Consider the following 25596-nt stretch of genomic DNA (forward strand, 5'->3'; position numbering starts at 1 on the left):
CACACCTGATGTTATCATGACCATGGTGGGTTGCTTTAATAAGAAATTCCCCACTTTGCAGGTACCTATCAGTGGAGTTGAGAATAACCAGTTTCTCCCTCTAAGACATTTATAGACAAGATTGGATAGAATGAAGTTACGGACTTCTGTTGTTTATCGGCACCTGTGTACTCATAAGCTGACAGGTTCAGTGCTAATAATGGGGCTTATTTTTCATTTACTTGTTTCACTTAATATTAAAGAACCAAGCTGAATCATGTTCCGGCTATTGACATCCTGCTGGTCTCAGCTAAAGACAGCTGAAGAGACACAAAGGTAATTTTGCAGTTATTTCTCTAGACCTATTCCACCATTTCTTCCAACATATCTTTCCACAGTCCCTCAGGGGACAAATCTTCATGATATATATTATGAAGGAAAGTGATTAAGCAACATCTGCAAGACTGGAGACAAGTTTGGGGGAGGATGGCCAATTCTACAAGGCAAGTAAATCAGGGAAGAAAAGTATCCTTAGAGGTTTTGGGAAGGGGTTCCCATACCACTTTATACCGCCTTGGGTGTGCTTTTTATGGTACATGCATTGGGACTACGACAGGCAGAGCCTCAGTCAATCAAGGAAAAGTAGAATTCTTTGTTCCTCCTGAGAACGAACAGTGCTTTTTAAGGCCTTGGCTCATTTTTCTTTTCCATTTCCAGGAATGTGACCATCATCATTGGATTAGACAACTCAGGCAAAACCGTTCTTGTGGAGGCTTTCCAAAGACGTAAGGAATTAAGAGCATTAGATACTAGTTTAGGTCTCCCATGGGCCCCAGAGACCAATGAAATAACCATTCCTTCCCAGCTGTATTTCATGGCCCTCAGCTTCCTTCTTTTGCTCTTTTGAAGATAAACACTTCCCACACACACACTCCTCTCGTTGGGTATTATCAGCCTGTTTATGTAATGTCTGTCACCTCTCCCTTTATAAGATATCCTAATTGAAGGTCCTCTCATAGTGTAGTGTGAATGAGCTCAAACTATGTTAAGTACTGCAGTCAATTATAAAGGATAGCATGTTTGAAACAGTGTCTAGTTTCAGAACTCAATTAAAGTGGAATTTGGTCTAGATAAGAGAGACAAGTGTGGGATGATGAAGAAGTTTAATAACATGAAACTCTTTGTGACAGTTAATATAGAGGGTTGGAGCTTGAGAAATGTTGTCAGTTCAGAGACATGCAACTTTAATACCAGATCTCCAGTTTAATACCCTGACACTTCAAGAAGAAGTTACACAGAATTTCAGGAAGCTACTATTCTAGTTGTGAAGACCCATCTAACTGCTAACCAGTCAATCAGGGATCCCAGCATAGGATGCCCTCCATTAATGTTTATTAAATAAAAGAAGGGGCATGATGATGTGGTTGAACTTTATATAACCTGGGCTCTCAGCAAGATACAGGAAAAGGCTAACTTGACTCCTCTACTACTTGTCTACTTGAAGTCTGCATCAATTTCCTTGAACCACAGTAACTGCCTGCTGGCTGATTTTGCCATCTCTAGTTGTCCTCCACCCCCAGTATTCAATCCACATGGTTGCCTGAAAGACCTAATGCAAAACACTGATCATGGAGCTTCCTTATTCAAAACCATTCAATTCCTCTACAATGTTATCAAAACAAAACTTAAATTCGTTAGCAGTATACAAGGTCCTCCACGATTTGGCCCCTGACTTCTCCTCCAATTTCATTTCCCATGCTCTCTGCATATGCTCCCCGATAGAGCCAAAACAAATTATTTGCCATTCTTCTGTGATCATACCATTCTAGTTCACATGCACACACTCTTTACATGCTATCTCATTACCTAGCATTTCATTCGCTCCAATACCTAACTGCTTAATCAAATGCCCTGAGTCACAAGCTTAAGCTTGACCCCATTGTGACCTGGGCTACCCCTAATGCTCAGCACCTCCTTCCTAGATCCCACTCTATTCTGTGCCTCCCTCTATCATGCACTTAAGACACATCACTGTACAACAGTAAATCCATCCCCTAGACTGTGAGCCCCTTAAGAAGTAATGGATCTTTTCAGCTCTGTATCTTTAGTCTGTACTTTTAGTACCGTCAGGTAGGCACTCAAAAAGTATTTGTGGAATGAATGTTCTCCCCCATTCCACCATTCTCCTCAGGCAACATATTGCCTCTTTACAACTTCTCCATTCCCCTCCTTTCCCCTAATAGGCAGCAAAATGGATTCCCTGTCTCTCCCAACTTTCTGATAGGCAGAAAAATGAAGAAAGAAAAAAAAAAAAGGTAAACAGTAGCAGGAAAATCAAGGAGCCAAGATAAATCACAAGATTACTGATAAAAGTGGGGATAATTTTCAGAGCCCCAACTCAGCCCCACCCCTAGATTCCCATCCACTCTGGGTGAGGCCTGGGAATCTATTTTTTAAAAACTCCCCAGGTGTTTCTGATGGCCAGCCAGCTTTGGGAAGCATTCATCTGCAATTAGCCATGTACTATTTTGTCTGTGAGAATAGTACCTGCTTTTCATTCTAATTCCTAGAGGAAAAAGCCTGTAGCCTATTTAATGCATTACTGTATAACTTGCCTTGTGGCTGGTGACTAACTTGGGGGTTGATTCATAAACCAATAGGCTTATGGTTGTAACTTCATTCAAAGAATAGTTTTTAATGGTCAAGAATCAAAGTGCTACTGATTTCACATTGTGAAGAATGTCTCAGGCCATCTCTGTCCATGCAGGACAACCAGAGTCAATCTAGTAGGTTGCTCTGTACCCAAATACAATAGATCACCTCACCTGCTCCTGCAAATGTTTATGATTGTTAAGAACAGACAACAGCCTAGGAAAGAAATTCCATTCTACAAGTCATAACTTGTGTGAACATTTGATGATTCCAGCTATAAAATATTTTGGGACATAAGCCATTATTATCAAGGATACCATTCACTATAACTTTTTGTCTGGCATAGTCACGTGGGGCAAGAAACCCCCAACATGAGCACAAGCAGATGCCCTAGATGAGGGCATTTAGAGCAGTGCCTCTCAAATCGGCTATACATTCAGTCACCTGGGGAGCTTAAAAAAAAAAAAAAAAGGATGCTTAAGCCCCACCCCAGATCTATGGCATCAAACCTTCAAAGAATGAGGCCTAGCGTCTTAGGTTTTAAAAGCTCCACAGGTGATCATGGAGCATAGTGAGTACTGAGAGCCAAAATTCAGAAGTACCTGGAGAGATTTCATACCTACTGATCCAGGTGCCTGGAGGTTCAGTTACTTTGGTCTGGGTGGACCCACAGATTCAAAATCTTAACAAGTGCACCAGATGATGCTGAGACACAACAGGCATGAGTTTCACTGCTTTCTACGGCAGTGGGTCTCAAGCTTTGAAGTGCAGAAAAATCACCTGGGGATTTTCTTAACTAAAGGAGTTTGTTAAACATACAAATGCCAGTGTCCCAAACACAGAGGTTCTGATTCATTTGGTATAAAGTAGAACTTAACAATCACCCCCATGTAACTCTGAAGCAGACAGTCCCAAGACTATCCTTTATGAAATACTCTTCTAGGGATACAGAGATGCATTACACTCAGTACTTGTATTCAGGGAGTTTATAAATTAATAGAGAAAATAAGAGAAATATAAATTATCAGGGAACAACTTCTCATGGCTTCTAAGGTTCACCAACAATACATTGCATTACTGAAGGAATTGGTAAGTTTTCAAGTAAAAGGAAAAAAAATCTAGGGGAAATGATTTGCTCTGACAGGGAAAAAATAATATAAAGCTTGCTTGGATGCAGGAAACAAGATTTGAAAATTACCTTTAGTTTCACTCATTATTTTTAAGTAGTCTAAAACAGACATAGCAAATATCACACCAAAGTTGTAACTGAAAACTATGTTATCTGAAAACTATAATTAAAAAGGTGAGGGGCACTTGGGTAGCTCAGTTGGTTGAGCATCCGACTTTGGCTCAGGTCATGATCTTGCGGTCCATGAGTTTGAGCCCCACGTTGGGCTCTGTGCTGACAGCTCGGAGCCTGGAGCCTGCTTCAGATTCTGTGTCTCCCTCTCTCTGCCCCTCCCCCACTCGTTCTCTCTCTCTCTCTCTCTCTCTGTCAAAAATAAATAAACTTAAAAAAAGATGATTGACATGAAAACAGGAATTATAAGATCACATTAAAATGTAATGATAATAATACACACACACACACACACACACACACACATACATGTAAATGTGTGTGTAATCATACATTTCCAAAGATCTGAAAGCATCTTACTAACTTCTCAGCTAAATGACTCATTCTTGCAATGCCATGGAAAAATGTCACAGGTAGGTCTAAGACTATATATAAATAAGCTACCAATGTTGGTGTGAGAACTTCCAGGTATGAGTGTATAGAATCTATAAAATCACTTTAGTACTAATGTGGGGAGAGAGCTAGGCCAGGACTGTCAGTTCAAAAGACTGAAATGTGTATAAAGATTGTCATTTTGAACTGCATTTCTATGAGAGCTGTAAGAGGTATGGAATGCCCTATGGGATACTATGCTCTGGCAATAGCCTTGAAATGGTAAATGTATCTGAGTTAGGATGGTTTCTTGGAGGAGATATGAGGAAGAGAACTTCATACTTGTATCGACAGTAACAGGCACCATAAACATTTGTTGAACACCTACTGTATGTAAGGTAATGCAGAGCCCCGCCATGACAGAGCTCATATTTTAGTTGGGAACATAGGACGTGCAGAGAATGAGGTTAACAACAAGTTTAATATACCACGTGCTCAACAAGAGAGAAGTGAGAGCTGGATAGGTCAGAGAAGCTTCCTAAAGAAAGTGCTACTTGAGCTGGGCCTTGAAGAGTGGGTGGGAGAGAAGGGCCGCTTGTTCATTCACTCACTCATTCATTCATTCATTCATTCATCAAAATCCATTGAACAAATATTCATTTGTGCTAGCTGTATGCCACATTCTGTGCTCAGCATCATGAGTATAATAGTGAATGAAACTGAAAGGATTCCTGTCCTGTTATAGTTTATAACTCACATAACAAAATCATAAAATTTCTAACACGAATATGTGCTGTGAGAGTGGTTAAGCCCAGAAGAAAGACACCTGTCTAGACTAGGGGATGGTGGTGTGAGTTAGGGAAAACTTTCTAGAGAAAACAAGATCTAAATTGATATAAAAGGGAAAAAAACTAGGTTTATTTATTTATTTTGAGAGAGACAGAGTGCAAGCAGGGCAGGGGCAGAGAGAGAGAGAGGGAGACAGGGGACCCAAAGCAGGATCCCTGCTGACAGCAGAGAGCTCGATGCGGGGCTTGAACTCATGAACTGTCAGATGATGACCTGAGCTCAAGTCAGATGCATAACCAACTGAACCACCTAGGTGTCCCTAAACTGATATTTATTTATTTATTTATTTATTTATTTATAAAAAGTTATTTAATGTTTATTTTTTGACAGAGAGACACAGCATGAGTGGGGGAAGGGCAGAGAGAGAGGGAGACACAGAATATGAAGCAGGCTCCAGGCTCTGAGCTGTCAGCACAGAGCCTGATGCAGGGCTCGAACCCATGAACTGTGAGATCATGACCTGAGCCAATGTCGGAGGCTTAATTAACTGAGCCACCCAGGTGCCCCTAAATTGATATATTTTTTAAAAGGCATTAACCAAATAAAGAGTAATGGAAGAGTGTTCTAAGCAGTGGGAATAGCGTCTTCTGAAGGCCCAGAACAAGACAAAGCATGACATTCTTGTGGAATGGCCGGGGGGCGGGGGCGGGGGGGAGCGGGTAGAACATGAGCCAAGGAGCAGAAAGAGGAAGAAACTGGGTGTGTACCAGGAGCACCATGGACACCAGTCAGGTCTGGGAGGTTAGGTGGCAAAGGAGTGTGTATTCTATCCTGGGAGCAGTGGGCACTCACCAAAGGTTACTGAGCCAGGAAAGGGTAGCATGACCAAGTGCTGGTTTAGGAAGATGAATCCGTGAGTGTGAGCAGGATGGCAGGATGCCTCAGTGGGATTCCTCAGGGAAGGCTCTGGTCAAGCTTCAAATCACTGCTTTAACAGATTCTCACATCTAACTCTATTCCCCTGCTTTGTGGTTGCTTCTCCTCTCTTCCCCTATGCATAGTACTTCCAAGTAGGATGAACAATTGTATGAAATCTGAATTGACTACACTCCTACTGCATGAGTATGAAGTTTCCATCTATGACTTGAGTGGAGACATGAAGGGCCAAGAAACCTGGCCGAACTACTATGCACAGGCACACGGACTTGTTTTTGTCCTGGATTCCAGTGACTTGGGACGCATGCAGGAAGTGAAGATCATCTTAACGCGTCTGCTCTCTGATAAAAGAGTGGCAGGGAAACGTATCCTACTGTAAGACTCTGCTTTTGTGACCAATTTCCCCTTCCCATTTTGTATCTTCAGAAGAGTAGATGGAGGAAGGGTGGTCCCTTTGTCATACCCAGCTTGACCTTCTCCTCCCTTGGGCTCAGTGAAGGGAAGTGGGCCAGTCCTTTGGGGGCTGTTTTTAAGAGCCACTTTCTATCACATATTGCCATGGGGGAACATGTTACCTACCTATAGAAAGGTAATTCTGAAGGCAAGCATCAAAGGGAAATGGAGAGTAATATCTGGATATTCCACCCCTTCAACTCTTCTGGAAGACTGCCTTCCTGAATTTTTTTCTTTTCTGGCTTCAGTTTCTAGCCCTGAGAAGATAGCAGAAAACAATCCTTATTTTGTATAATTGATGCCAATGGACTCCTCCTTTGGCTAACTACCCAAGAGTTATGTAACTAGCACTCATTCCAAGGTGATAATTCCGGTGGCCCATCAATCCTCACTCCTCCCCCACTCTATTTTTGCCTTTTTCATTCCTCATTAGCACCCCCAACTCAAGCATGAACAAAGGTTGGGAGAGTGTGTAAAAACTCCAAATCTGTTCATATCCTGGTTAGCAATTCTAATTAAAGTTTTGTGGCATAGTGTAGAGGAAGTGAGAGATGAAGCCTGGGAATTATCTTGAATTAAAATTATTTGTGCTCTTCTTTCCTCCACTGAGAGTTGGCTGGAAAAATCTCTGACTCATCTCATTGGTTATGTCTTTGAAGCTAGTTCCTGGATATGTAGTAGTTGTACTAGAATTGGTTCTCTTCCTCTTTCCCTTCTTTGCTTGCCCTTGGACTCTATTTCTGTTACACTCTTCCTCTTCTGTTTCCTCCTTCTCTCCTATGCCTTGCTCTAGCATGGCAAACAAACAGGACAAGAAGGATGCCCTCCTACCCTGTGATATTATTGAATATCTATTCCTAGAAAGGCTAGTGAATGATAACAAGTCCCTGTGTCAAGTGGTAAGTATCTACCCACCCCTTTCATCCCCTCCCTTACCCTCTTGAGCCCAGTTGATGCATCCCTGGGCCCATTCCATAATCAGCCACATATGCCAGGTCTCAGGCAAAGCCTCCCCCACAGGCAACATCTACAGTGATGATTTTTGACTCGACACTGACAGTAAATAACACATTCTTATAACACCTTCACATCTGTTTTCTCATTAGGACTTCAAAATAGCTCTTTACAGTTAGAAGTTTCAGTATTGGATACTTCATTTTATGGATAAAGAGGCTAAGGCTCAGAGATTATGAGTGACTTGCCCAAGGTCAGACATCCAGGACATTACACCACAACTTATTAAAAGACCTTAACATTTGTCTTTCATTTACTTTCTCAGGAGTGAGTGCTAAGTCTCTCCTAAGAAGTCTTAGAGCCTCTCTAGACAGAGCAGAGCTTAAGTGTACCTCTGTTCTTGGCTGATAATAATTAGGACTTTGGGCCTCCGGGGTCCCAGGCTCCTGAGTTACAGCCTTCTCTTCTCTTTTTTATCATAGGAACCCTGTTCAGTCATCAAAAACCTCCAAAGAGGGAACCATCAGCCCATAATTGAAGGGCTGCACTGGCTATTAGCTGCCATTGGGGATAAATATGAAGAGCTGTGTACTCGCCGACAGCCACTCCCCTCGAGCATCCCAACCTCCAAGGGCACCAGAAGCTCTGGGGAAAGACCCTCATCAGACAGGTACTGAGCTGCCTCTATTAGGTGTACTGATAAGAACAGATGCAGGAGTCCACATTCAACATATGCAGGAACTTCTGGGTAGTGTTTGGATTCTGTGCAGTGCTGACCAATGTCTCAAGATCCACTGGCCCAAATGGGGCTAGAGCAATGACCACAAACATTCCAACACTGTGAGGTATACCCTCCCTTCAGCACAACTTGAGTGGTCATGTTAGTGGGATGAGTTGTATAAAGGTAAAGCCAGCCTATTAGGATTAGAGCTTCTCCAAAACAGGGTTTCTGTTGTTTCGTTGGGCCACACAGAGGAGAAAAGGAGCAGGAACCACTTAAGAAATTTATTGGAAACCTTCTATGGCTGAAAGTCTTGGAGCCACCCCACATTCTTTGCTTTCAGTTCTCTGATCCTCCCGATAATAAGAAAAGATGAGAGAGAACAGGAATATGGAAAAGAAGAACACAAAGGAAAAAAAAAAAAAACAGGAGTTGATTAAGGTTTTGAGGAATAAAAGGTCTAAATGTCCTCTTGCTCTGTCCTTTCCTCCTTTCAATGTCCAAAGGCATATGGCAGGGATGGGGAAATAGCTGCATTCAATTAAGGAGCTTCAAGTGTGTCTGTTTGCACTATTGCTTTTTCTCTCCTGTCTTCCCCAGCCACACTACCAGGATGGGAATGTCAAAAGAAAAAAGACAGCATCTAGGACAATGCTCAATGGAAGCTAGGCCCCTAAAGCCAATCCTACAGGTAAATGGCTCTTTAAATGTTACTGTCCAAGGGACCAATCACTGAACTATCAGAGCACCAACTGACATTTTTCTCCATTTTCTTGTTGTACAGAAAGAAGGTTTAAGATTAAGGCCTAAAAAGAACATATCAGTAACATTTGCTTTAGATGAACCTATGAAGGAAGGTGAATGTTCTGGGGGAAACAGAACTTGGAACACTACTGAGCTTTGTGACAATCGAAGTGATGACTTGCAGCCCCCAGCTCCACGCATTGAAGATGATCCTTTATTTTATTTTATTTTATTTTATTTTATTTTATTTTATTTTATTTTCAATATATGAAATTTATTGTCAAAATGGTTTCCATACAACACCCAGTGCTCATCCCAAAAGGTGCCCTCCTCAATACCCATCACCCACCCTCCCCTCCCTCCCACCCCCCATCAACCCTCAGTTTGTTCTTAGTATTTAAGAGTCTCTTATGCTTTGGCTCTCTCCCACTCTAACCTCTTTCCCCCCCCCCCACCGTGGGTTTCTGTTAAGTTTTTCAGGATCCACATAAGAGTGAAAACATATGGTATCTGTCTTTCTCTGGATGGCTTATTTCACTTAGCATCACACTCTCCAGTTCCATCCACTTTGCTACAAAGGGCCATATTTCGTTCTTTCTCATTGCCCTGTAGTACTCCATTGTGTATATAAACCACAATTTCTTTATCCATTCATCAGTTGATGGACATTTAGGCTCTTTCCATAACTTGGCTATTGTTGAGAGTGCTGCTATAAACATTGGGGTACAAGTGCCCCTATGCATCAGTACTCCTGTATCCCTTGGGTAAATTCCTAGCAGTGCTATTGCTGGGTCATAGGGTAGGTCTATTTTTAATTTTCTGAGGAACCTCCACACTGTTTTCCAGAGTGGCTGCACCAATTTGCATTGAAGATGATCCTTTTAAAGGTAATGCTGGGCCAGTGGTTAGTCAGGAAAGATATACAGGCCTTCTCTCATGATTTATACAAGAATATTCCTATTTTGAGTCTGAAGCTCTTTTCTCATACTATGGTTAGTAGTTAGAAGAAGTTAATGAAGTACAGGGAGAGTGCTTGGGGACCATCATCTAGTAGCCCAGTATGATGCCCCAGCACTCCAGCACTGGCTGACACAAGATTTTTGTTTGCATAGCTATCAGGTTATCTTAAAGGTTATGATTTCCAGTGGTGTAAGTACAAATTAGTACAACCTTTATGTACTACTCACTACTTTATGGTGAGTAGTTTGGTTGTCTGTCTCTCTTCTGCTCTCCCTCTCTCAATATGTATATATACATATTAAGAACTTTAAAAATGTGGAAACCCAACATTGTGTACAATAGCTAAAAGTTGAAAACAAGCAAAGGGCTAACAATAGGGAATGGCTAAATAAATTATGGTGCATTCATACAATGGAATATGATGTAGACATTAAAAGGGATAATGTTGACTTATATTTACTGACATGGAAAGTTTTCCACAACCTGATATTTTGTTAGAGAATATGGTAAATCAGAGTCTAGCATGTTTAGAATGATGTGTACACATGCACAGAATATCTGGAGGGAAATCACCAAAACACCAGCACTGGTTTTCTCTAGGGGTAAAATACTAGGTGATTTTGAGAAGTAAAAGGCCTAGGTGACTTTCTTTGGATTTTTGCTTTTTTCGAAATTCCAGGTTTTATAATAAGCATTTACAATGTCTCCCAATACAATAAAGGCATTTAAAAAAGCTATGAGGCCTTGAAGGCCCATTGTTGTTTCTTTTTTGGGGGGGTCTGCTTATTTTATTCAGAACAATGTACTTAAGAGTCATCCATGTTGTTGCCTGAATCACAAGAGTTTTTTTAATATTAAATATAATTTATTGTCAAATTGGTTTCCATACAACACCCAGTGCTCATCCCAACAGGTGCCCTCCTCAATGCCCATTACCCACTTTCCCCTCTCCCCCACCCCCCATCAACCCTCAGTTTGTTCTAAGTTTTTAAGAGTCTCTTATGGTTTGCCTCCTTCCCTCTCTGTAACTTTTCTTCCTCCTTCCCCTCCCCCATGGTCTTCTGTTAAGTTTCTCAGGATCCACATATGAGTGAAAACATATGGTATCTGTCTTCCTCTGCCTGACTTATTTCACTTAGCATAATACCCTCCAGTTCCATCCATGTTGCTACAAATGGCAAGATTTCATTCTTTCTCATTGCCAAGTAGTATTCCATTGTGTATGTAAACCACATCTTCTTTATCCATTCGTCAGTTGATGGACATTTAGGCTTTTTCCATAATTTGGCTATTGTTGAAAGTGCTGCTATAAACATTGGGGTACAAGTGCCCCTATGCATCAGCACTCCTGTATCCCTTGGGTAAATTCCTAGCAGTGCTATTGCTGGGTCATAGGGTAGGTCTATTTTTAATTTTCTGAGGAACCTCCACACTGTTTTCCAGAGTGGCTGCATCAGTTTGCATTCCCACCAACAGTGCAAGAGGGTTCCCGTTTCTCCACATCCTCTCCAGCATCTATAGTCTCCTGATTTGTTCATTTCAGCCACTCTGACTGGTGTGAGGTGGTATCTCAGTGTGGTTTTGATTTGTATTTCCCTGATGAGGAGTGACGTTGAGCATCTTTTCATGTGTCTGTTAGGCCCATTGTTGTTAATGGCCACTCCTTCTCAATGTTCCTTGGGACCCCATTTTCAATGATGGTCAACTGTCAATATTATGTCGCCTCTGCTCTCCAAAGTATCTAGCCCTTCAAGCCACCCCAGAGCCTTGGGTTGTTATACCTATATGGAGGGGCCTAGACTTGGCCAGACCCATTGAGGAAGAGAGAGGCACTGCTCTGGGGATGAGGGGTGAGGATGAGAGTTGAGTGGGAGAAATCTTGTAGAAGAGCAGAGGAAGTGTTTTTTGAGATGTCAGAAACTACTCCTAAATCTCGGTCTAAAATTGAAATCCATTTTTCATTTCTATAACCTCAGAACCCAGGGGGAAAAAAAACACTGGATACCTGGGACACAGAGGAGATGTTACTGGAAAATCCCTGTGAAGCTTCCTCTGGATCCTGTGGTTAGTATTCCTTATATGAAGGGGAGAGGGGAGACAGCAAGACTGAGAGAAAGTATGGGGCCAGGGGCAGAGGGCAGGTGCCTGGAGGGGAGCAGTCTTACACCCTCTTGTGCATAAGGGCCAACACCCTCCCAACCAGGAGTGATCTGGGAATGACAGGAAATCTGGTGTTTAGCTTCACTTGCACTGACTGGCTGTTTTCTTTCTCTTATTAGACTTTTAGCAGGGTATTAAAGAGAAAACTGTAGGGAAATCCAAAAAAAAAACCATCTCATATCCCTCCCTCAGCAAATGGGCTCATCTCTAGAATCATTAGTACTGCTCAGTTTTTTCACTTCTACTTACTAATACCTCTAAAGTCCCCCTACAAGTCCACCTATCTAACATCATATCCCTGAGGATTCCCATTGTTCCTGTACATCTATGTTCTAGCCGTCAAATGAAGCTTATACCTGCGGAGAGGCTTAAGAAAAATTAGGTGGCATCCGTTTGAGAATGAAGATGACCTTGGCAAAGAAGAACAGAGGCTTTAGGTCTTTGCACCCAAATGTTCCTCATGAAGCCTATGAACAACATGTTATGGGTGAACCAACTGAAATTGAGTCTTAGAAGTGGAGGGTCATTTTGTGATTACATTTTTTCCCATAAGGTTCTTGGGTGTAAGAGGACTGGCAGAAATAAATAGAACTTTTCTGCTGAGAATTATGCCCTGCTGAATCATTTTCAGTCATGCACCTGAAAACAAGTTGGTTTTTAAGCTCCCTGCCATGGTCTGTGAAGCCTGGCAGCAATTCCCTTGCTATCCCACCAGGAAGAACAATTACTGCCTCTTCCAACACTTTGGTTAGGTATGCAAAAACTGTACAAACTTGAACACAATCAGTCTTCCATCCCATGGAGGGTAGTGGTAGTATTTACTATTATTACAACTATTACTTTCACCATCAGTATCACAGCCAACATTTATTGAGAGCCTTCTGGATGTCAGGCCTTAGGCACAGGCCTAAGTTCTTCACATTCATGATCTTATTCACAACAACCCTTAGGGGTAGGCAGTACACCTGCCTGCATTTTACATATTAGGGAACTAAGGAACAGAAAAGTTAAACAATTTGCCCAAGGTCCCACATTCTGTAAGAAGCAGAGCAGGGATTTGAATCCAGGTCTGACTCTAGAGTTGGCATTAGGCCAGAAAGATCTACTTATGCTTTTCTCAAATTTCATGCAGAAAGAGAAATCTATATCCAGAAAAGTGCAGAAATGTAGCCATGCCCAAGTCAAGAGAATTACATTGATAGAAATAAGCATGACAATAGTTGTAGCAGACATGGATGACTGAGTACTTCTATTTTGCCAGGTGCTGGGATAAACGCCTTACAAACTATTGCCTTTCATCTTCACAAGCCTATGAGGCTGGTACTATTTATTATATCATCTTACAAAGGAGAAACTGATGTTCAGGGAGGTGAAATCATTTGTCCCAGGGCACCCATTAGGAAGTGGCATAACTGGTTTTCAAACTATGGTCCAACTCCATAACTCATGCTCTTAACTTCTAACCCTACTAGTCCATACTTGTTTCTGAAGGATAGAAACCTTGCACAGAATGATCGGTCTTACAACCCCATCTAGAGGGTATGACACTAAGATTGCATCATTTGCTATTATGCATTACACATGACCTTATTTCCAAAAGAACTACCCTAGGCACCTTGTGGGTTTTTGACAGGGTTCTGAGACAGAGCCTCTAATCCAACCTCGGTTGTTAAACAGATGAAGGAGTTTGGGGTACAGAGAGGTTAAGTGCAAAGATTGTACAGCTGATTACTGACAGAGATACTCTTAAAATCCAAATATCCTGTGTGCCCAAGCCAGTACTCTATCTTTCCTGTCCAAAAGTACTGCTTCCTCCTTGGGTCTTCTCTGGCCACTCCTGACCCACCTACTTTCCTCCAATTTGCCTAATAAATGTCACTGAAGAATTATGTTGACAATCATTCTCACTCAGGGATTCTTCAACTATTTCTACTGAAGAAGGGTTTTATCAGACAGAAAATGTAATTCAACAAACCAGTGTTCTTAAGAAAAGTGAATCATCTACATTTGCCTTTCTGGCATGTATATTTATGAGACAGGCATAATTTCTCAGCCAAAAGGGAAGTGTGGTTAAAAGGGGGTGGGAGTGCTACCTATAAATGTGGGCAAGTTGGAGAATTTAGGTTGAAACAACCTGATAAATCTCAGTTTCAGTATATTGGCACACTTCCCCTTGTATAACGTATGTGTTCCTGGGTGTCAACTAAATTTTCCTATACACAGTCTATCAATCACAAAGTTATTTAAAGAATATCCCCTCAATACAGTCATCATACCTCTATTTACTTGTCAAGTGAACCTTAATTTTGTTGCAGCAGGCTGTTACTGTACTTCCCAAATCCCATATCAAGCTGGGTAACCCTGGCAATTTCCCCCAGTGAAGACAGGAATAAGGACACCTACCTCACAGGGTTGTTGTCAGGATCAAAGGGGAAAGTCCATATAAAGATGCTTACCATAGTGCCTGACATATAATAAGTAGCTCATTAAATCCAAGCTACTATTATTATGATTATGGGAGGGGCTTAGATCATTAGACAGCTATGCCCTCCTTCTGGGAGAGGTATCCTCTTTTCTGTAAAGGACAACCCAAAGAGAGAGGTCTTGGATTCTAATGTAAAAAGAGCATGGAGAATTTAAGGTAACTCTAACCACTGCGAACCACTGCCTCCCATATTCTTGTCTTTGAAAATCCTAAATCTGCCAAAAAGGTCTTACAAATCCATACCTCAGCATAGCAGCCTGGAGATCTAGATTAAGGATACTTTCTTGACCCTAGGTGGGGCAAATTTACTCTCAGGCAAATGGTTGCCTTGGAGTTTCTCTTCTTTCATTGTCAAGGTCTTAGCCTCCCTCCTCCAGGACTTTTAAAGCTTAGCTCCTGCCATAGCATTTTGTGAGCAAAAAGACCCTGGTCCATCATTCAACAAGCCCCATGTGGCTCTGAGTACTTCTTCATTTTGTCTTGCAAGACAGGCCTTGGTTTTCTGACTAGAGAATTCAATATGCAGAGGTGGAGGGGGCGTCCCTTTGCTTGGAATGGATTTCAACTCCTGACATCTAGTCACCACTCTTCATTTATATGTTGTTTCTACCTGCCAAAAGTACCCTGCCAGCAGTACTGGTATCCAGTGTGATCTGCAGAACACAGGTCATAAAGTGAGGACACAAAAAGAGTCAAGAAAGAACAGCGATCATTTAGGGTTAGAGCATGCAAAACAGTAGTAGCTAACATAGCAATAAATCCCCTGAATATTTGAGTGTTTGGTGTTTGGGCCATACCTGTTGTGTTTTGAATATCATTCTTCCCTCCCAGTAACCAATTAGAATCACTCATTTTCAAGGCAGTTTCTACTAGTGAGATTTAACCAAGTTCAATGAATACAACACCACTCTTCTCAGGAGAATCCTGACAACTAGCATTCTTAACCATAAAATGCCATTGGCCATGAGTGGAGCAGGGGTCACCTGGACTCACTGCTTTGTCACTAACCCCTGTAAACCCTTTACTGGGTTGACCCAGTAACTGGGTCAATGACCAAAACTGGGATTTCTGACAGGAAGGGGTGTGGAGTATGAGAGTTATTGCCAGCTTTCCAGGAATGGAAATCATCTCTGCATCCTACTTTATTTTCACAGGTATTGCTAAAACAACTGTAGCATGGCACCCTTGGCCTATGCCTTATTTCTTTAGCTATAACAATCCATCCTCCTACTCTCCTTGCCTTTTCTCTCATATCAATCTCTGTGCAAAACACAGGTGGTGTTATCCCAGGTGAGTGAAAAATCAGCAAGAACTTCCTGCTGTTGGCACAGAAATACTATCAGCTGGGGGTTGTGGGAGTCAGGGGGCTTGTACTTCCATCCCTATGCCTATGAAGTGCCTGGCTCAGGTCCAGGGAGCCCAGGAGGTTCTGCTGTCAGGTGGTGGGCAGAGTGATGTTAACAAAGCACTCAAACCGTGCTGTGTGGTGATGACTCAAGAATCCCACGCAATCCCACGCTCATGCTAGTCGCCACTTACAGGAACTAAAATAGAACTCTGGTGCTAAGAGACAGCAAGCCTTTTATATCTGCTTGGAAAAATGAGCCCAGTCCTAAGAATTACCATGCTATTCAATGCATGGAATGTGTTTCCATTTGTTTGTGTCATCTTCAATTTCTTTCATCGGTGTTTTATATTTCACAGAGTATAGGTCTTTTGCTTCTTTGGCTAGGTATCTTATTGTATTTGTTGCAACTATAAATGGGATTGATTCCTTAATTTTTCATTTTGCTGCTTCATTATTGGTGTTTAGAAAGGCAACAAATTTCTGTACATTGATTTTGTATCCTGTGACTGCTGAATTTGTTGATCAGTTCTAGCCAAATTTTTTGTGGGGGTTCTTTAGGGTTTTCTATACAGAATATCATGTCATCTGCAAATAATGGAAGTTTTGCTACTTCCTTGGTGATTTGGATACCTTTTCTTTTTGTTGTCTGATTGCTGTGGCTAGGACCTCCAGTACTATGTTAAATAACAGTAGTGAGGGTGGACATCTCTGTCTTCTTCCTGACTGTAGAGGAAAAGCTCTATTTTTCCCCATTAAGAAGGATATTAGCTGTGGGTTTTTCACATATGGCCTTTATTATGCTGAGGTATGTTCCCTCTAAACCTACTTTTTTCATGGTTTTCATCATGAATGGAAACTATACTTTGTAAAATGTTTTTTCTGCAGCTATTGAAATGATCATATAGTTCTTATCCTTTATTAATGTGGTGTATCACGTGGATTGATTTGTGAATACTGAACCACCTTGCAACCGAGGAATAAATCCCACTTGATAATAGTGAATGACTTTTTAAATGTATTGTTGGATTTGGTTTGCTGGTATGATATTGAGAATTTCTGCATCCATGTTCATCAGGGATATTGGCCTGTAGTTCTCTTTTTTAGGGGAGTCTCTATCTGGTTTTGGTATCAGGGTAATACTGATCTCAGAATGAGTTGGGAAGCTTTCCTTCCATCTCTACCTTTTGGAATAGTTTGAGAGGAACAGGTAATAACTCTTCTTTAAAATGTTTGATAGAATTCACCTGTGAAGCCATTGGCCCTGGAATTTTGTTTGTTGGGAGTTTTTAAAATAACTGATTCAATTTCTCTGCAGGTCATCAATCTGTTCAAATTTTCTATTTCCTCCTGTTTCAGTTTTGGTAGTTCATGTTTCTAGGAATTTATCCATTTCTTCCAGGTTGTCTAATTTGTTGACATACACTTTTTCATAATATTCTCTTATGTTTTTGTGGTGTTGGTTGTTATTTCTCCTCTCATTTGTGATTCCGTTTGGGTCCTTTCACTTTCCTCTTTGGTAAGTCTGGCTAGGGGGTTATCAATTTTTTCAAAGAACCAGCTCCTGGTTTCTTGATCTGTTCTACTGGATTTTTTTTTTTTTAGTTTTATGTCATTTATTTCTACTCTAATTTTTATTACTTCCTTCCTTCTGCTAGCTTTAGGCTTCATCTGTTGTTCTTTTTCTAGCCCCTTTAGGTATAATGTTAGGTTGTTTGAGATTTTCTTGATTTTTTTTTTTAATTTTTTTGTTTAACGTTTATTTATTTTTGAGACAGGGAGAGACAGAGCATGAACTGGGGAGGGTCAGAGAGAGGGAGACACAGAATCTTAAACAGGCTCCAGGCTCTGAGCTGTCAGCACAGAGCCCGATGCGGGGCTCGAACTCACAGACCGCGAGATCATGACCTGGGCCGAAGTTGGCCACTTAACTGACTGAGCCACCCAGGCACCCCAATTTTTCTTGATTTTTGAGTAGGCCTGTATTGCTATATACTTCCTCTTAGGACCATTTTTGCTGTATCCCAAAGGTTTTGAACCATTGTGTTTTCATCTTCATTTGGTTCCATGTATTTTTTAAATTTCTTCTTTGATTTCTTAGTTGACCCATTCATTGTTTAGTAGCATGTTATTTAACGTCCATGTTTGTGGTCTTTCAAAATGTTTTCTTATAGCTGACTTCTAGTTTCACAGTGTTGTGGTCAGAAAAGTTGTGTGGTATGACTTCAATCTTTTTTTATTTGCTGAGGCCTGATTTGTGACCTAATATTTAATGTATTCTGGAGAATGTCCCATGTGCACCTGAAAAGGATATGTATTCTGCTCTTTTAAGATGCAATGTTCTGAATATATCTGCTAAGTCCATCTGGGCCAGTGTGTCATTCAAATCCCTTGTTTCCTTGTTGATTTTCTGTTAAGATGATCTGCGTATTGATGTAAGTGGGGTGTTAAAGTCCCCTACTGTTGTATTATAATCAATTAGTTCTTTTATGTCCATCAATGACAGTTTTACATATCTGGGTGCTTTCATGTTGGATGCATAAATATTTACAACTGTTATGTCTTCTTATTGGATTGTCCCCTTTATTACAATATAGTGCCCTTCTTTATCTCGTTATAGTCTTTGTTTTAAAGTCTAGATTTTCCAATATAAGTATTGCTACTCTTTGACACCCATTTCACCCATCTCACTTTCAATCTGCAGGTGCCTTTAGGTCTAAAATGAGTCTCATGTAGGCAGCATGTAGACGGATCTGTTTTGTATCCATTATGACACCCTATGTCTTTTGATTGCAGCATTTATATTTGGACCTCTTTTAGGCCAGGCTGCTGTGTTTTGAACTAGGCTAGCTTATACTGAAAGAAAGGAACTGCTTTTTGATAGGCTGCCAAAAATTCCTTATTATAAAAGAATTGCTACATGCTACTCATGCCCTTTGTCACCTTATCACAGGTAGTGCTTGAGCACATATCTGGGTATCTAGGTGAGCACTATTCTATCCCTGGAGTCCTGGCCTCAACACCTGCCCAGACCTGGTTTTTTCTAGAATTAGTTTTCAATCAGTATGTCTTGTTTTTAAAATACTACATTTAGAGTTTTTAAAAAATTGTTTTGAAGTAATTTTAGATGTGTGGAAGTGTTGTAAACAGAGTTCCCATATACACTTTATCCAGGCTCCTCTAACATTAACACCTCACATAACTTTAATTCATTGATCAAAACTATGACACTAACAATGGTACAATTTACTAAACTACAGACTTTATTCAGATTCTGCCAGGTTTTTCCACTAATGTCCTTTTTCTGTTCAGGATCCAATTTAGGATACTATGCAGCATTTATAGTACATTTAGTTTAAGAAAAAAAATATATTCCTAGAAACAAGTTTCCTTTTGGGAGGTGGAAAGGGTGGGCCAGTAGAGGTTCTGGGCAATTTATGATCCTGAGCTATTCTACCCATAAAGGAACTTTATCAGTTCTGCACGAAAGCCCTTAATTCATGACACCTCATCACAGTTATTTTCAGAAAACATGTCTTAACGTTATCACTTCTCACAGAAGTACAAAGGGATTTGACAAGTGGGTTATTTTAGCAAACAATATTTTGAGGGTGACAAAATGAAAGGGATGGCCTTATCTGTTTTCTTTGCTTCATTTTTTTCTCCAAACTGTAAACTTTTTACTAGAAGTTGCAATATTTGACTATAATATAAATGCTGAGAAACACCAACACCAACACCAACAGGGAAGACACTCTTTCCAATGTGTGCTTGGTTTTATTTGCCTGAAATTAAGTATTGAAATCCTACAGAAACCAAACTGATTAGGTTATTTTTGCCTGTTAATCTCAAGAGAGGGAAGGGAAAGCAGGCTATGCCATCCATTTATTCCTTCAAAAAATAATGGGATTATTAAGAATACTCTCACTGGTATTACTAAGAATAACTCCCACCTTAATGCACACAAACTATGTGCCATTCAATGTGCAAGGTGCTATACAAATACTGTTTTGCTGAATGGGTCATAACAATCCCATGAAGTAAGTTATTATACTATTATTACCCTTATTTTACAGGGAGAGGGGCAGGAAACAGAGGGTTGGAGAGGATAAGCAACTCACCCAAGGTCACATAGCATGGAAGTGATGGGAGTCAGGATTCAAGGCCAGGTCAGACTGATTCCAAAGCTGTCCTCTTGGCTAGTATACTACATTGCCTCTCTGAGCACCTGTAAATTTCAGACACTGGACTGGGGGCTAAACAGAGATACAACAGTGAACACACTATAGCTCTTATGCCCTCAAGGCTCACAGTCTAGGTGGAGGAGAAAACTATTAAACAGCTGAGTATAGATATACAACCCTCTCTTTGCAGATATTCCTTGTATTGGTTACAAATAAAGGTTCTCAGTAAAATAAAGTAGTAAATGCCAACACTTTTAAATATAAATTCCTTTTATATTTTAAAATAATTTATTTTAAAAATAAAATAAATACATTTGTTTAAAAATAAATTCCTTTTTTAGGTCCTCAGAGCAAACACCTCTCACCCTCCATGTCCTCTGAGGATCCCAAACAATTAGGAATGGACTTGATATTGACATGCTCCTCTACTGTATGGATCTGGGCTAGATGTCAGCATTGCCACCCCACTTAGTCTCCTTTGAGAAGAAACAATGGGAAACATAATGTGGAAATACATACAATGACAGAATCAAATCAGCTGATGGAAAATTTTTAAGTCTGGGACATAATTATATTCCATTTCAATTGTCCTTTTGGACTTGAATTAATTGGTAAGTTCTAAGGGAGCTTTAATTGGTTCATGACTGCATTTTATGGCCATGCCACTTTGAAATACATCTCTCAGAAAAATGACAATGATGATCCTGTAAATTATAAATTGGCAATGTGATTTTGAAGGTGAAGGGTTGGAAGACTTACATCTCAGCAAATGACAATCATTCTTTTCTCCCTTCCAACCCCCAAACCATCAAATACCCTAACCCTGTGGTTCTCAAAACTGGCTGCACATTGGAATTACTGGGGGAAACTTCAAAATTACCAATGTGTGCGTCCCATCCCAGAGGCTGTGATGATTTAATTAGTTTGGGGTGTGGCATGGATTTTGGAACCTTTAAAAGATCCCTGGGGCTCCTGGGTGGCTCAGTCAGTTAAGCATCCAACTTTGGCTCAGGTTATGATCTCACGGTTGGTGGGTTTGAGCCCCACATCAGGCTCTGTGCTGACAGCTCAGAGCCTGCAGCCTGCTTCAGATTCTGTGTCTCCCTCTTTAAAAAAAAAAAAAAAAGAAAGAAAAAAAAAAGATCCCTGGGGAATTTTCTTATGCAGACAAGTTTGGGAACCACAGCCCTAATTGGAGGATCATAACCCTGACTGCACGTTAGAATTACCTTGAAGGATCTTTTAAAACTCCAGATGCTTGAGCCACACCCCGGATCAAGTAAATTAGAATATCTGGGGGTAGGGCCCAAGCCCCAGGAACCGGGAGGTCCATCGTGCAGCTAAGACTGGGAACCACTGCAGTAGATAAAACTCCACACCTGCAATAAGGTCAATGTCAAAATTTCATTCATAGGTTCAGCAACCCTAAGACAAGCCTAACAAGAAGAAGCCAGTTCTGGGGGAACCTGGGTGGGTCAGTCAGTTAAACATCAAAACTGGGCTCAGGGCATGATCTCACGGTTTGTGAGTTTGGCCCCACATCAGGCTCTGTGCTGACAGCTCAGAGCCTACAGCCTACCTTGGATTCTATGTCTCCCTCTCTCTCTGCCCCTCCCCTGCTTGCACTTTCTCTCTCTCTCTTTCCCTCTCTCTCAAAAATAAATAAAAACATTAAAAACAGAAGCCAGTTCTGGAAGACAGGTAAGAGGCAGGCTGAGAAAAAACCCTTAAAACAACTGTCATACATTAATAATAAAATGAGCTCACTTTTTTCTTGCCCTATATGAAGGTTAATTTTACGGCTTGGCTAGGGTTACTAGCAACTGATGGTATCTCAGCCCCACTCTCTACCACACCCACCAGAATAACTGTTGAAACCATGGGAAGGAGAATGCTTTCAAGGGATGAAAATCTTTTCAAAGGACTGCAAATCAGTGCTTAGAGACCCTGGGTGGGTCTAGACAAGGAGGAAGCAAAAAAGCAAGCTATTTGGCCTATGTATTACACAGCTAGTTTTTTATCTGCAATTTAATGTGCACATTCACTCATCAAGCCAAACACTGGGCTTGGAGACAAAAACCCCAGACCGGGTTTTCATCCTTACTTGCACATTAGAGCCCTCTAGGGAGTTTTTAAAATAATGATGTTAGGGCCACACCCAAAATGAATTAAATCAGAATCTCTGAGGGAGTGACACACAGGAACCTTTGTTTTAAAATGTCCCCAGGTGGGCGCCTGGGTGGCTCAGGTCATATCTTGTAGGTCGCAAGTTTGAGCCCCTTATCAGGATCTGTGCTGACAGCTCAGAGTCTGGAGCCTGCCTTGGATTCTGTGTCTCCCTCTCTATCTGCCCCTCCCCTGCTCGTATTCTTGTCTGTCTGTCTCTCCCTCTCTCTCCAAATTTGATAAACACATTAAATAAATAAATAAATAAATAAATAAATAAATAAATAAATAAATAGTCCCCAGGTGATTCCAATGCGCAACCAAGGCTGAGGAACAGTGGCTCGAAACCACTGGCTCACAAACTTGAGTGAGCATCAGAATCACCTGGGGAACATGTTAAAACATGTTGCTGGTCCCCACACCCAGAGTTTCTCAACATCTTCCAGCCCCCAATTAAATCACCAAGTAAGAGAATACATTTTAAAAATTAGAAAAATGAATTACTGAGTCAGGAAACAGTAATCAGTAGATGTTAAAATTTTTGGTTGAGATGTTACTGGGGAACAGGACAATCATATGGTACCAAAGAAACACCCCACAGATTTCTAGTTAATTATAAAGAGAAAATTACATGGAGCATTCTGAGGGCCACGACCTAACTGATCACCTTTACTAAGAGTGGACAACTGACACTGCATGCCTCCAAATAAGATATGACATACAGTACATGACATTACTTATGAAGCATTTTTGTCAAAAATGGTTTAATTTCAATCTAACCAAGACTTTCGACCCAAGAACTTCTCATTTACAGGAAATTCAGAGCTGGAAGGAGGACCCAAACACCACCATAAGGAAACAGAGATCATCCTATCCCAGGATACAGGATCACTGCTAAAACCAGGAGAGCCTCAGGCAATCCAGGATGGTTGGTGACACTACAACCAGCCAGATTCCTAATGTGGGTCTCTAAAAGGTAGGGCCACTAAAAAAAATGGAGAGACTGTTCTAGATTCAAAGAAACACCACATCCAAATGCAACATATGAACTGGCCATAAAAGACACTTAGGAGACAGCTGGGGAAATGTGAATACAGAACACTGCTACTCAGCCATCCAATAGATGTAAATGAACTATGTCACTAAGCACATTGTTTTATTCAGCTGACATTGTTCTGTGACAAAACTTTCTCAGTGAAGTATGTTGTGCACTGATCCACTGTGGTGCAAGTTCCTTATCTCCCTGTAAACCATCAAGCAGTCTGCAAAACATATTTCAGGAAGCACTGGACTAGATATTAAAAAATATTAGTGAAGATCAGTGAGGAGCTGTTAATTGCTTTTAGCAGTACTTATGGTATTATGTATCATATACTTATGTGGAAAAACATCTTTATGCTTAGATGTATGTTGAGGTATTTAAAGTGAAGTGTCATGATGTCTACAACTTACTTTCAAATAGTTTATCAAAGAACAAATATACACAGAGATAAAGCAAATATGGCAAAATGTTAACTTTGTTGAATCTTGGTAAATATACTGGTGTTCGTTGTACTATTCTTTCAAATTTCTTGTATATTTGAAAGTTTTCATAATAAAAATGACAGAAGCATGATTCTAAGATCACCTCACAAGATAATAACACCAACAAAATTATCAGGAAGCTGATTATCCCTGGCCAATTCTGTATTTATTCATTACATATTCATTAGATATTCCTTGTGGAATATCTAAGAAACAGAAAGAGAAGTAGAATTAGCCAGGAGAGGTAATAAAAAGCACCTTACAAACTGAGGAAACAGTATAAAAGGACCAGAATGGAAGACATTTTTTCTTTTTCAGGGGAAGGAATTCAATATGTATAGACAAATGCGCTGCCCAGATTATGAAGGGGCTTTGAAGCTACATCAAGAATTTTAAACTTTAAAAAAAAATTAATGTTTATTTAAAAAAAATTTTTTTAACGTTTATTTATTTTTGAGACAGAGAGAGACAGAGCATGAACGGGGGAGGGTCAGAGAGGGGGAGACACAGAATCTGAAACAGGCTCCAGGCTCTGAGCTGTCAACACAGAGCCTGACACGGGGCTTGAACTCACGGACCGTGAGATCATGACCTGAGCCAAAGTCGGCCGCTTAACCGGCTGAGCCACCCAGGCGCCCCTTAAGGTTTATTTTAGAGAAAGAGAGAGAGACAGAGCATGAGCAGGGGGAGGGGCAGAGAGAGAGAGAGGGAGACACAGAATCTGAAGTAGGCTTCAGGCTCTGAGCTGTCAGCACAGAGCCTAACGCAGGGCTTGAACTCACAGACAGTGAGATCATGACCTGAGCCAAAGTCAGACGCTTAACCACCTGAGCCACCACCCAGGTGCCCCAAGAATTTTGGATTTTTTAAAAGCAATAAGAAGTTAATTACAGATTTTAAGCACTGGGAAACCACAATGAGATTGACATTTTGGAAAATTCACTATGGCTGTAGAGAATGGAATGGATGGGGTCAAGAGTGGATACAGCAGCATCAGTTAAGAAGATGGCCTTTTGAGCAATAATGTGGTGACCTACAGAGATGGAGACTTGGTGATATGTTAGATGGGAGCAGGAGGTACAGGAGAAGGACTCAGAATTCTAAAGCTTTTGGATTGAGTGAGTAGATTGGTATATTCATCAAAATTGGGAATATAGGAGCAAGAACAAGTTTGGGGGAAAGATGTGAAGCATGCAGAATTAGATATGTTGAGTCTGGTGTATCAAGAAGATATCCAGGTGGAATCCCCCTTGCAGGCAGTTGGGTATGAGAATGAGAAAGATAACTCTGGTTTCTGGCTTAGGTAACTAATAGATAGTATTGTCATTTACATTATGGGGAACAAAAGAGGAGAAATAAAAGTCATTTTCCCATTACATAAAATGAAAAATAGGGAAATGAAAATAAAACTTATCTAACTGCCGTAAGTCAACACTGTTTTCAATCACTTTACATTATTTCCTTCTAGTATTTTTTAAAATGGATATGTATATAGTAACTTCAATAGCCACACTTTTCTGAGGAGGCTTCTCTAGAAGTTACTTAGGATTGAGAATTAAAAATAGTAGTTGACCCAATATCATTTTGTAAATCAGATTTTTGTACACATACTTAGGCTGTTAAAAAGATTCAAAACACAATCTAAATCGTTGGACAAGTAACCAAGAACAACTCCAGAGTTGAATAAATCATGGACTAGAGAAGCCAGTTTCAATATCCAGTTTATTATAGTATGTACTGGATCATTAGGGGATTCTAGAACTTTCTGTGTCCATACTACATAGCACAATTACAGGTATTTGGTCTCTTCTTTGAAGATCTTCTTTCCCATAAGGTGTCTACTATAACCAATTCTCTCTCCATAGATGAGAG

At 40.7% G+C, this 25596-nt stretch overlaps 1 protein-coding gene across 1 annotated transcript; it reads left to right on the forward strand.

The window, feature by feature from the left end:
• Positions 1-256: 256 nt before the first annotated feature.
• Positions 257-23136, forward strand: ARL13A (ADP ribosylation factor like GTPase 13A). The gene is made up of 8 exons (XM_043569996.1): positions 257-315; positions 697-764; positions 6154-6403; positions 7275-7380; positions 7918-8105; positions 8757-8847; positions 8941-9013; positions 23015-23136. Exons 1-8 carry the CDS (start codon positions 257-259, stop codon positions 23134-23136), a joined length of 957 nt encoding a protein of 318 aa, XP_043425931.1.
• Positions 23137-25596: the final 2460 nt, after the last annotated feature.

This window comes from Prionailurus bengalensis, chromosome X (assembly GCF_016509475.1).
Source record: "Prionailurus bengalensis isolate Pbe53 chromosome X, Fcat_Pben_1.1_paternal_pri, whole genome shotgun sequence".
NCBI classification, from domain to species: domain Eukaryota; kingdom Metazoa; phylum Chordata; class Mammalia; order Carnivora; family Felidae; genus Prionailurus; species Prionailurus bengalensis.

Coding starts and splice junctions, on each gene's coding strand:
- ARL13A (XM_043569996.1), top strand. CDS start 257: ATGTTCCGGCTATTGACATCCTGCTGGTCTCAGCTAAAGACAGCTGAA. Junction 316..696: donor ACAGCTGAAGAGACACAAAG/GTAATTTTGCAG, acceptor TTCCATTTCCAG/GAATGTGACCATCATCATTG. Junction 8,848..8,940: donor CCCTAAAGCCAATCCTACAG/GTAAATGGCTCT, acceptor CTTGTTGTACAG/AAAGAAGGTTTAAGATTAAG.